At 41.8% G+C, this 12906-nt stretch overlaps 1 protein-coding gene across 4 annotated transcripts in view; it reads left to right on the top strand.

The window, feature by feature from the left end:
* The window catches only part of OGFOD3 (2-oxoglutarate and iron dependent oxygenase domain containing 3), a 44409-nt gene that overhangs the window by 22292 nt on the left and 9211 nt on the right, over positions 1-12906 (top strand). Inside the window, exons 8-10 of one of the 4 annotated variants that reach the window (XR_005603315.1) lie at positions 1516-1639; positions 2241-2295; positions 2398-7758. Coding sequence is in view for 3 of the 4 variants with exons in the window: in XM_039562113.1 (XP_039418047.1) it covers positions 1516-1639; positions 11286-11422 (261 nt within the window). In the remaining variant the exon portion in view is untranslated. Of the gene's footprint in view, positions 1-1515; positions 1640-2240; positions 2296-2397; positions 7759-11285; positions 12664-12906 lie in introns of those variants that run through there. The other 3 variants (XM_039562113.1, XM_039562115.1, XM_039562114.1) reach the window with 3 other exon arrangements.

The raw sequence follows: 12906 nt of genomic DNA on the forward strand, positions 1-12906 counted from the left end.
TCTAATGCATTAAACTTGCAAGTATGAGTTGAATGAACTTCTTCACTGTGCTCATGCCTTCACTGGCTGGAGACTTCCTTAAATCGACTGGAAGTTTTTATCACCAAATCAGTGAAGTGGAAAATACCTTTGCAAAGCTGATTTGCATGAGAAGGGCTGTAGAATGGGTGGTTTGAGGTGTTGCACTAGCACTTGCTCATTAATTCCCATTTATTGCCTTGTATTGCTACCAAGATTTGGGAAAATACAGGGAGAAGGGGATCACTGTAATATTTCTCTCATTTTTGTGATTCAGACTGTGTAGGGCAGCATATCACCAGATCTGGCTTTTTCCTTTAAGTCCTTATGGTCAAAATAATAACATGAGTATGAATGAAAATGTCTGCCTATTCCATCTGGTGTTGTGTTCTCTTTAGTCACTGCCCTTACAGGAAAATGTGTACAACTGCTCTAGAGCCAAAATTTAACTGGCACTAATGAGTATAACTTGAAACTGAAAATATTTAGAAAACTTCTAAGTTTGGAAGTAGCACCTAGCTCTAACAGTCAGCAGGTCAGTCAAAACACTCTGCAAATGCTGTGTATTTATGCAGTAGTGCTGTGCTGCACATTTCACTGTTTGACAGTGTAATGCTGAACTTTTGAGTTGTGATACACAAAGAAATTGGAGAATACAGACATTGATTTCAAGTATTTTTTAATTGCTGGTGACACATAGATATGAAAGGAAATATTTCCAGAATCAGCTAAACTCAGTGTTAAATATTTAGATAGCTTCACTCTGAGCATTAGTATGTAGTATTTCTTTTCTCCAACTTCAGCGTATGTGTCAGCTAAAAATAATGCTTTAAAAGGAAGGAAAAATCACCTTGTTATACTTCAAAAGTGGGGTGTTTGGTCTATAGACTGAGAAGAAGCAGAGACTTCCAAAGTCCAGTTTGAAGAGTTTTAAACAAAACCTGTATGGAGGAGAGTAGAAGCTCCTCCAACAAACGTGTGTTTACTTGGAAGTTCTGATTTACTGTTACCACGAACCTCCTGTGTGGTAGCTCATGAAAGAATACAAGTGAGGTATCCAGAAACCTTATAACCAAGATTAGATAATGAGTGGAAATCATTAGGCAAGGGCTATTCTTCTGCTTATTAACCTCCTGGTGAAATTTTATCTTGGAATAGTATAAATGGTGTCTTTTTGATGCAATGCACTTCTGACACTACGTTGTTTTTTGCTCTTGGGTGATACAAGTGTATAGGAGCATCTCTCTAATTATGGAAACTGTAACATAGAAATAATAAACATAACATGCTAGTCTTGTAGTGTCTGTGTAAACACAAGAGAATAGACAAATAAACATACATAATTTCTAGAAAATAGCATTCTTGGTTTTCAAAGACCCCTTTATTAAACACATGAAAAACTGAAAATTAGAAAAACCCACCAGATCTATCTGCTCAATCCTGCAGAGATAAGATAAAGAATTTGGTAATTTCTGGTAATTTTGGCTTTCCCCACAGGTGACTTATGGCTCTTTTGACTACACTTCTCTGCTCTATCTCTCTGACTACTATGAAGACTTCGGGGGTGGCCGGTTCGTGTTCATGGATGCAGATTCCAACAAGACAGTGGAGCCTCGAGCAGGTATGAGCCCAGGCTGGCTGCAGGCAGCTGGGCAGGTTGTGCCATTTATTGACTGGCTGGGCTGGCAGGTGGTGTGGGACTGTGTTTTGTGTCAGCACAAATAACGTGGGGTAATGTAGCACTCTGTGTTCAGATTGATGACATAAAAAGTAAGGATTAGAACAGGTTAAAATTTAGCCACAGGCTGCAATAGCTGGTGTTAAGCCACAAGAAGTGACTTCCTTGAAAGCTGTAGGGCTTAGAAGAGGTGGCTAGTTCTGACAGCTTAGCAGGTCACTGTGCAGCAAGAGCAGAGCTAGCTGTGACTGCAGCAAATCCAAATTAAACCCATTTATTTTAGACTGGCCTGAAATTCCTTTGCTGCTCAAGGTGGGACTTAGTACCCTGTAATGGCTGAGGGCTGGGTGTGAAGGTGATTGATGGCCACAGCTCTGCTGACCTGCTGGAACATGATGAACGATGATTACTTGGGTGTGAGTCCATCCCTGCTTCCAGGAGGCCTGACAGGGATGAACCTTCTGATGGCTGTCAGTTATAAATAAATAAAAAACCTTTCAGGCTGGTTGGAGAATTTTCTAATATGTGGATAATTTGAAACTAGAATGACTCTGGGGCTGCCTAGAGAGGAGCTCAGCCTCGGCTCATCTGTCTGGCAGGTGAGTGCTGAGCTTCCAGCAGTGTTAGCTTTTATAATGAAAAAAAAAGACAGAACACAGCAGGAATATAAAGTTGTCCTTTTTTTTTTTTTCTCCCTGCAGCAGTGTGGCTGATCTTGCAAGACATAAAAGATGGAAATTTACTCATTTAAAGAGCCTCAGTAATTGTCTGCTGCCAGGCATTACCCCAAGCAGAACTGACTTCAGACCACCACTGCTGCCTGCAAATTGGGATGGGAGTTTTTTGACTTATGGATCATAGTGATCCACTCACCTGCAGTGAGGCTGCTTTAGATAAACTCTGAGATTACCTGCATTCTGGATTTGCTGTTCAAGAATTGTGTGTTTGATTATTTTGTTTTTTCTGACTGGAAATGAACTCTAAACTGAAAGCATCATCTTTTGCAAAATGCTGCCGCCAGTATTTTGGAAGGGAGCAGATTAAACTGTTTCGTTTCCAGATGCAATTCTAAGATTACCAGGTTTTTATAGCTGTAGAAATCACAGCTGAATTCTAGGTATGTGAGGAGAGCTGTCTCCTCAGTGCAGGGGCACTCAGCCTGGCTGCAGTGTGCAATGTGCCCCTGACTTAATTTCCAAAAGTCTGTAACTCTGCAATTGCTTCCATTCAGCCCCATGTGTTAATTTGCAGGTTTTCTGCTGCAGGGTCTTTACTCTTTGTCGTTTTGGAGGAAAAAGGGGAAGCTGATGAAACACAGAATTTCTTTTTTGGCTGTTCCCTTTGCCAGGGGGTTGTATGGGCAACATGTGCCACAGGACACACCTGAAACAAAACAATGCACAGCTCGTAGAGAATAGCACAACTGTGCTTCACGGACACAAGAGAAAATTAATCTTAATGCCAGTTACACTTTTCCAACACAACTCTGTGTTACCACAGTTGTCAGGGGTCCTGTGATTATGTCACAACCTCTGGTGCACAAGTACCACTGATGTCCTGTGAGCAAAGGGGAAAAACTTTAGAGGTGAAGCACAGTGCGAAGGCATTTGCACTTGTTTTTCCTCTTGCTGATAAAATGTGTTTTGTGAAAGAATGACCCCAGGCTGTTTTCTGTCGCTGGTACAAGTTGATGTATTTTTCATGTTCATAATGTTCCTCTGCAGTGTTTTTTCTCTCCTGTCTTTTTGGCTTTTGTTTGTTTTGTTTTACGCTTGTTTTGATCCTTTGTGCTTCTCTTGTCACTCCAGCTCAACTTTTAAAACCACATGTTGATGATCTTTCATGCTTCTCATTTAGGAGCTCCAGGATTTTATAGGATGACTGTCATAATCACTGGTTCAGTTTTCGTGCTTGACAGCTAATTTACTTTTCTGTATTGCTTATGCCACTGCAGTCCTGAAACCTGGCACTTCTTGTTGTCTCAGCCTGCATTTTGGGGACCTGATACTGTGTGCCAAAATGAGCAGGTTTCTTTTTCTGTGAGCAGCAATTTGTTCAAGTGTCAGTGGGGAGCAGAAAGGCATTGTTAGTGATACAGCAGAGCAGAAAAGGAGTAATTGGAAATACAAGAAAAAGCAATTAAAAATAAAACATTGTGGGATGTCCTGTGTTTGAAAGTGCTGCCTGGGCAAGTCCCACTGCTGCTGCATATGCATTTGCAGCACTTTACTGATGAGGATCAGTGTCAGCCAGGCAGCTGGGGACAGGGAGAACTGTTCTGCGAGGAGTGGAGCATAAATTAAATTGCTTATCACTTCCCTCAGTGTAGATCACTTGCAGATTACCTAAGACGTCTGTAAGTCCTGACTCTCACATATTTGACTGAAAGACTCTCTAATTTGTAGGATGATCTTTAACATCCCCCAGTTTGGTTGTTGGCAAACATTAGCTTTAAGAAGGAATTATAATTTATTAACCTTGAGGCTCTTGAGATTATTTTCTTTTTAACAGAAATGAACAAGTCAGCACCAGTTCAAGTGTACAGACCTTTGGCTAATTCATAACCAAACGTGGCATGAAGGAACACATCTTTCTTGTGCCCTGATGGGCTTCAGAAGTGAATATGTGTCTTTTGACTTCAGTCAGGACCTCTGTCTGCCACAAGAAACTCACTGTACCACGAGGAAGAGAATTCCTAGTGCCAAGGGAAATATGACTTTGAAAAGAAAACATTTTTTGGTGACATAGAAACAGATCTGAAGTCGCATCTGTGCCTTTTAAATATATATGGAAATTCTGTTTCCAAAATTGTCATACTGGGATTTTTTTTCCACCCCTCACACCAGGGTTGGCTCTGTTTTTGAGAGACTATAAGAAACAGAGCAACATTTTGAATGAGGTCCTTCAAAATGAAGCCCTTTCAACATTAACTCTTTTTGCTGGTCTGAGACATGATTTAGTAATCTGCAAGACATACAGGAGGATTAAAAATAAATGGCAGACATCAAGGCTTTCCTTTTTCAGTCACAAAATTGGTATATTTTCTGCTGCTGCTAAACTTGTCAGTGTTTGAAGTTTCATATTTTAAAATTCCATATTTAAAATTTCATCATTTTACAGAGTCTTGTGTGAATTTGGGGTCTGGCAGTATGAGACAGGTCAGACTTCGCTTGATCATGAAGTGTAGATGAAACTCTGCTGTTGGAATGAAATCTCAGTACTGGTTCTGTGTTCCTTATTTGCATGTGCATTTCTTGGCTTGAAGGTCAGCTTTGCTGCACTTACTTTCAGCTTACAAGGGAATTTGTTCTTCATACAAGTCATTTATTATACAAAGGCAGAAGGAAAGGTCGCAGTCACTTCTGTGTGTTTCTGGAAGAAAATAATCTGGGGTGCAAAATGAATTCTGTACATTGGAGTCTGAAATGTGACTCCTCCTTTAATATCAGACTTAACATATTCTCACAGCTGTCAGAAGTGGGTGTTTCTGGAAGTGTAAAATATTTGATTTGAAGGTATAAGATATTTGGGAAGTTCCCCCCATATAGGTAGTCTCATCCTTCTCTGTATTCAATCCACATCATCCAGATTCAGTCTAGAGCATTATAATCTTCTGCCAATCCTAGCTTTAGTTTTGCTCCAATCAGTAAAAAATTGGAGCACATCTTGAAGTTGAATCAGTATCAGCTGAAAGCTGAGAATGTTTTTTTAAAAATCCACAGAAGTAGCTGTCAGTTCTGCTGAGGAACAAATGGAGCCAGCATGAGCAGCTGCAGTGAGCACCAGCCATGCAAAGGACAGCAATTCTTACTGATTTGCAATACTCATCACAAATTGTGCCAGGGACTGGTGAGGTGATTGCAAAGAGAAGTGGTAGGAAAAGGAGGACCTGCTGCAGTCATGTCAAAAAGACATAGAAAATAGCTCCTTATTTCTCTGTAGAACTTGCTTTTTGTTTTGTTATCTGTGGAAGAGTAACTGTCTTCCAGGCAGGTTTTGTATTCTAACGGTGTTTGATGACAGGTTGACAATGGCATTAAATGAAACACTGTTTTAACTGGGCCCATAAAGCAGTAGGTACCTGGGAGTGCAGGTCAGACCTGCACCTAACATGGTGTTCCTGTGAGTGACTTCTGATAAATTCACTGCCTTGTTGAGGCAGCTGTTCCTGAGGGGAGCAGTGGTCACCTCACACTGCCTGGAGCATGAAAGGATTGAGGAATTCTGGGGGAAGAGTTGTCCTGTGTTAGTGTTCCACAGAGCATTGTGAAGCACTGTCAGCATTGAGAATTGTCCTCTAAGGATTTTCCCCTGCCATGGAAGACTTGCTTATAAAGGACCACACGTAGCATGTCCCATTTGTGCCTTTAGGTAATCCATGTGCAGGCCAATATTTCCTGAATTTGAGTTGATACTGGTCAAGAAAATATGCAGCAAAGCTGAAGGTAGAAAGCAGTGGAGAATCAGCTTCAAAGAGTTACTCCATGAAATTCAGGTAATGTAACAGGTGAAGTAAAATAAAATACCAGGTTCAGCTGTGTCAGACCGTGGTTCAGTAGTGAGAGTTCATTTCTTGGTTCCTAGGCCATGTGTGAATGTCACATGCCACAGATGCTCTGATGGAGCCTCTTTAAGGGCCATTTTTGGAATCATTGAGCAGCAGAGCTCAATGTGCTTATGCTTCAGTGATTTACTAAAAGTAAGGACGAATTCCTTCTCTATCAGAAGCCCAAAACCCAGAACTTTGGCATCCATGTGATTGGACCACAGCTCTACTGGACATGCCATGTTTGGCAAGGTCAGGAAAAGTCAGATAGATGATCCTGAGGTTGTTTAATGTGACTGAAGTTGCAACACTTTGTTCTTAGTGAGAACATTTTGTAGGAGGCCAGTTCTGAGCCCTTGTGCAGCTGCTCTGACAGGGAGAGCAGAGCAGACCTGGCAGCACTGGTTGGGTGAGGTTGAGCACTGGAGCGGAGAACTGGGAGGCAGAGCCAGGGTGATATCCCTGTCCTTCTCTTGGCTCTAGGGAGAAGAGATGGAGCCAAAAGGCCTTGGGGAGACTCATTATTGATTTGGAGAGAGCAATTACTCAGTTTTCACTTCTAAATACTCCCCAGGGTTGTCACACCTTCAGACGGAGTGGAAACTGCTGTGATTTTGAGCAACCAACTGTGCTGGTAGGAGAGAAGCAGACAGGGATTCTGTTGATGTCTAAAAATGTTCATACACTTTTAGCAGGAAGTAAGTAAGTTCATTAATTTTCTTTAAAAACTGTAATTTGGAAGTTTTCCAGGCCCATCTGAATTTAAAGTAGAAGCAGCTACTTTTTTGAGAGTCTTGTTAATACTTCAAATTACAAGCTGGCTGTGGGAGACTTCACTATGTGAATCAGTGATTTTATTTATAACAGCAAGTAATCTCTGTCTAGTAACTAAATGTGGGACAAGTTTGTAACTAGGCTTTGATACCCATTGCAGGTAGTTTTTTGTTTGGGGTTTCATTTTTAGGCCATAGGGATTTTTATTCTTCTGTGCTTGACATAAATGTAGCAAAATTGTTCAGAGAAGCTTGTGCCCTCTCTTCTGGTGTGCTCTCTTCACCCCAGAGTAGGGCACTTGCAGACATTGTCAGTCCACATTCCTTTTGTGGGGTTTGCTTAAAGGACTTGCTTAAATTCTGCCCATTCAACTTTTTTTTCTATAAGTAATTGAATAAGTGTATCTGTTAAATAAGTTTTGTTGCATGCTTGCAGAAAACATTATTATCAGTTTATCTGCCTAATGATATGATGGGTTTTTTGGACACTCTACATGAGAATGAATTGGTGATTAATCCTAAACAGATGACGAGGATGAGAACACAACTGTTGTGCATTTTCCCTGGCAGTGCTTCTGTCTGGGTGTCATTCAGCAGATGAGATGCAGTTTTTCCTTCTTTCCTGAGTAACTTTTAGAGCTGATAAATGCTAGGCAGCCAGTGGAAGCTGTCAGTGCATAAGATGAAAGATGTTGACTAGATCTGTGGTGCCAAATAAACTGTTCTGCTTCCCTTTAACCAGACAGATGAGTCACTTCATTTCCTTCTGAGCAGCAGCTCAGTCTTCCCAGTGCTCCCAACCAGTTGCCATGGACAGTGGATGGTGGTGAGGCCCTTTCCATTCCCCCTGCCCTTCCCTGGTGTCCCCAGGGAGGAGAGTGAGGGCACAGTTACCATTCCCTTATCAATGGAGTGATGGTCAAGACAATCCAACACATCATTTGCTTTTTCTCCTTGAAGTTCTCATGACCCAAGGAGTTTACAAGGAAATATGGCAGTGAATTAAACTAGGAGAGCCAGAAGGGTGCTGCCAAGAAAGCAGAAGGGGAAATTCCATGTGAAGGATGGGAGCATGAAGGGGCTTAGAGTCCAGTGGCAAAACAGGCAAGCTGCAGAGAGAAGCAATGGCCAGAATTGATGCTGATGTGCTTGGCCTGTTCCATGTGTCATCAGAATAACTGGGCTTGGAAAGGACCTCAGGAGCTGGATGTAATTTAGGAATTGGCCTTGATTTAAGAAACGGAATTGGACCAGCTAACTTCCCAAGGGCTCTTCCAATCTGTTAGGCAACTAATGTATAATATTAGAGATATAATAATCATGGAGTATTTTTTCTTATGAGCATTGTGGTCTGTTAATTTTTTTATGGTTCTCAAAATCACTTCATATATTCCCCACATCTTGTCATAATTTAAACTGGTGTGCCCTACTAATTTTCCTCTTGCCAGAGAAGAACAACAGAAGATAATTTTTTAAAATACTACTTGTAAATCAGAGCATATGTTAACTGCAGAGTGTTTTAATGATGCTTACTAATTAATGTTCACAGAAACCTTGTTAGAATAGGTCAGTACTACTTTCATTTTAGAGACAAGGAAACAAATGACAGAGCAAGTGGTTTTGTTGAGTTTACATGTCAAGGGTGTAGATGTCATTGAAAATCGTTCCCTTTGTATTTCCCTCCAATCTGTATTGCCTCTCAGGACAGAGGTTAGGGAGCAAATTGAAGGCATCTTGTTTATGGAAGTGCAGCTGAAGATTCAACAGGGATAACGCTTCCCAAGAGAAGCCTTTTGGGAATAGTGAGTTTTGCTGTGAGATAGCTCTGGGTAAATCTAAGAAGAATTCACTGCTAAGGGGCAGTTCTGAGCTAAACCTGGGAAAGCAAAAGCAGGGAAAAGCAAAGGCTTGTATTTAATACATTTATTCCTCCAGTGGTTTTTTGTTTGAGTAATTAAATGCTACATAATTGCTGCACAGTGAAATCTCCATTGCTTTTGCTGCTTGTTAAATATTATTCCTTAAAATAACAGTGTTGCTTCATCTAAATTGGGATCCCATAAAATTTATAGCAGTGGGTCTTGTGACTGGCACTGGCATATCTTCTTAGATAATGATTCCTGTGGATCAGTGCAAAAAATGGATTCTCAAAATGGCAGGAGAATAAGTGGTTACCTCTAATACAATTAAGATCTTGCTTCCTGTAAGAGGTTGTTAGGAGTGCCCTGGCCTTGGTCACTGCCAGTGACCATCATCTGGATGAGGATATTGCCATATCTCCCTTGAAGGTTTTGTCAGATGGGATGGGAATTAACATTCTTTACCCTCTTTTTGAACATTTATACTGATAAAAACAACGTACCATGCAAAGAGTGTGCTTTTGCTTCAAAACTTTTGCAAAGGAAGTAAGTTTAAAAGGAATTCTTCCCAGCTGAGGAAAAAGCATCTTTGAAAACTGACTATAGCCTTGTTCAGTTACCCAGAGACCCCAGTGGATGCATATGGAAGCAGGTGATACCATATATATGAAGACATGTTTATTAAAGAAAGAACTTAAAAGACATTCAGTATAGCAAAAAAAAAAAAAATCAATTTAACTGGCTTAAACAACACACTGAACCTTGTCTAGCTCTGAATTACTTCGAGTCAGAGATCAAACAAAACAGCTTGAAAGTCAGTTTAAGGCAAAGCTTTGGGTGAGCCAGTGAGGGACCAATTATAATGTATTTTAATGAAGTTGAAATATGGTTTAAAAGGAAAAAAAAAATCATGACCTGGGGATTTTGTATGGAATCCTTGAGGGCAGCACTGTTCATGGCAACACTGGCAGGACAGGAGCACACTGCCTTCATTTAGGCTTTCATCCAGAAAAGCAGGACACCGAGGTGGGAATGAGCTGTGCATACAAATGGATCTCTTCTTTACATGTGTTTAACTTTGCCCTTTACTGATGTGCAGCCATGGGCTCAGAGGGGGATGAAATTGTTATCAAAGACTCTGGGCTGCACTCCGAGGATTAGATGTGAGCTGCAGCTGAACATGAAAGGGACTCAGGGATTAGTGGGTAAACCCAGCCCCATAAAGCCAGTCTAGTTTTGTCCAGATCTCCCATGTGTGCTGCTTAAGAGCATGCAAACAAAGGAACTTCTGGATCTTTGGGATCCCTTTTAGAAGAGAAACCCAGCTACAATGCCTGGTGCCCATTTCTGCCATGGAGGTGGGGTAAGAGTTGGAGTAGTTTATGTTGTTGTGCAGACTTTAAGCAGGCATCAGCTTCTAAACAAACTTTAATTTGAACAGTGGGGGAAAAGCCTGACTAGGAAAAGAGCGTGCTATTGGGATGAAGGAGCTGCGCAGGGGAGCGTTTCTGGCTTCCTCAGGAGAACTTGAGCAGTCCCACGAAGCCACGTCATTTGGAATTACTTGCTGGACATCAAACTTGTACATTCTCAGAACAGTTTAATACTGTGGGAGTGCAGAGGGCTCCATTCTGCTGCCTCATCGAGTGGGATGGCAGTGTACCTCTGCTGTCATCACCAAAGTCACTGCATTTCCATTTCACCCGATGCCACTTGAGGCCCCCAGTGTCCCCAGGCAGGGCAGGGATGGTCAAGGCTTGGGCAGGAGCAAGCACAGCAGTGAGCACTTGGATCTATAAAACAACTGCCAAGCCAGTGCATGGATGGAGTGGCTCTTTCTCAGGAAGGTGAATTTGTACATGGCTGATACATGACTTTGTAACCTGCCTGAGCGGCGAGTGATCAGACCAGGCACAGAAAGCGATAGCAAACACTCAGTACAATGCTGATAAGCTGCCACAGCTGCTTGTGAACCTGCTGAGGTTTTGTCACTGAAGACTTTTTGCCACCTTTGTAGTGCTTCCTCCTTCTGTGGTCTAAAATTAGAGCCAGGACTAGAAGGGGAGCAGGGAGGAAATCATTACACTTTGCTGACAGGTGCTAGAGTTGCGCTTTTTTGTTTCTAACTGAAGCTACCAAGAACTGACTTCTTGGCTTCCTCCTGCATTTTATAAACTACAAGCTGTGGTGGAATTGCATCTCCAGCTTCATGGCACGAAGGATTAATGTATGATTTAAACAGTAAAAAGCTGTCAGAGTGCAGCGTAAGCTCGTAGCAATTTGTCTGTGATCACCTTTGGGCTCTCAGGTCACTGGGGAACAGCTGGAGCCAGACAACAGCTGAGCTGTGTAGGGAGAGCTGCAGCTGAGTGGCAGACTCCATTCATGGGTTAAAATCTTTGTCTTTGCAGGCCGGGTGTCGTTTTTCACCTCTGGATCAGAGAACCTCCACCGGGTGGAGAAGGTTCAGTGGGGCACTCGCTTTGCCATCACCATCTCCTTCACCTGCGACCCGGAGCACGGCATCGGGGACCCAGTCCTGGGGTGACTCCTCTGGGCATGGGACAGGAGCTCAAATGAAGGAGAGAAGCCCTGCAAGAGAGGAGGAGAAAGGGAGATACCATCTCTTGTAACCTCACACGCAATTAGAACAGCCCAGCTGTGGGAACACACTGACACACACTTTGTTTTCACGTGTCTTTTTCCATAAACATTGCAAATGGTGGCTTAAGGACACCTTAAATTTGATGCATTCTGAAAACAGTGTGTCTTCATGTCCCAAAGGGACAGGCTACAAAGAAGAGAGGGTGAACTCTACAGAGAAGAGAATTGGGCTCTTCATTTTTTTATTATTTTAAAAAAATTCTTCAGTTTGAAAGGTACAGACAATCTTTTGGGCTCTGCCTTAATCTTGACTCCCCAGGCTGCCATTACCTGTTCAGTTCTTTACTCTCTTCAGTTACTAATGTGATGTAGAAAGTCTGACCCAAGTTAATTGAGCCAGGTGACTGTTACTCTCTAGAACACACCTTCTGTTGAGAGGGATGGATTCTCCTGAGTGTGGGATCAGTGGGGAATACACCTGGGTTTGGCTACTGGCACTTACTTGAACTTCTTTTAAATTGAATTACTACTGATTCAATATTCAGGAAGTCTCTCAATAGCTATTTTTGGACTTCTCTTTCCCAGTTTAGTATGAAGACTTCTTCTCTTAACTAGGACCACCATTCAGGTCTTCCCTGAATATTAAATTGTAGGGACTTCCAAGAGGAGCTTGTGTGCATTGCAGTACAGAGAAAGTAACAAACACATGCATCATCTTGCCAACTACTTTGGGTTTTTTACTGCAATCAAAGATTTCTGCGGGTCAGGAGGTTGATAAATAAATGGTAGAAAAAGCAAATTTTTTTTTCCTCAATCAAATTCTGAAGCAACCATGTTGATCTGGTGTATTACTTGGATGTTTAATTTCCGTGAAACACTGAAAATCTGGGAGTGTGCTTTGATTTTTTTTTTTTTAAATGCATACAGTTTGGACTCTATAATGTGCCCTCTTATGGAAATAATAAATACTGGGGGGAATTACACTGAAGAGCAATAGAAAGAGGAATGATGAGAGGACACTTGGACTTGTGGCAGCTCTCATTGGGCACACCAGCAAGATGAGTCCTCTGTAATTTCATTTCTTCTCAAACCTGAAAAAGTCTTCCTTGCTGTACTAACAAGGGAGAATTGTTAAAATGGCTGGATGCAAGGAAATAATAAAGTCAGTTGGGTTCCATATTGAAATACTTGTCCTAAAGCCTGTTTATTCCAAGGAATTTGCATTACACCATATTTTAAGTCTGTGTCAAGGCAGACCAAGATCACCAGCAACTGCTTTGCTGGATTGAATTTGATTCCTGCTGTTACCCTGAGGTTTAAATGTAGGGCTTTTTCCCCAAAAATCCCTGATAGCAGTGCAGTCTAAACATGAATGGACCTGTGTTTGCTGGTTACTCCTGTCTGTCATGCCAGCTGTGAGTGGCACTA

This window comes from Corvus cornix, chromosome 18 (assembly GCF_000738735.6).
Source record: "Corvus cornix cornix isolate S_Up_H32 chromosome 18, ASM73873v5, whole genome shotgun sequence".
In the NCBI taxonomy this organism is placed as follows: domain Eukaryota; kingdom Metazoa; phylum Chordata; class Aves; order Passeriformes; family Corvidae; genus Corvus; species Corvus cornix.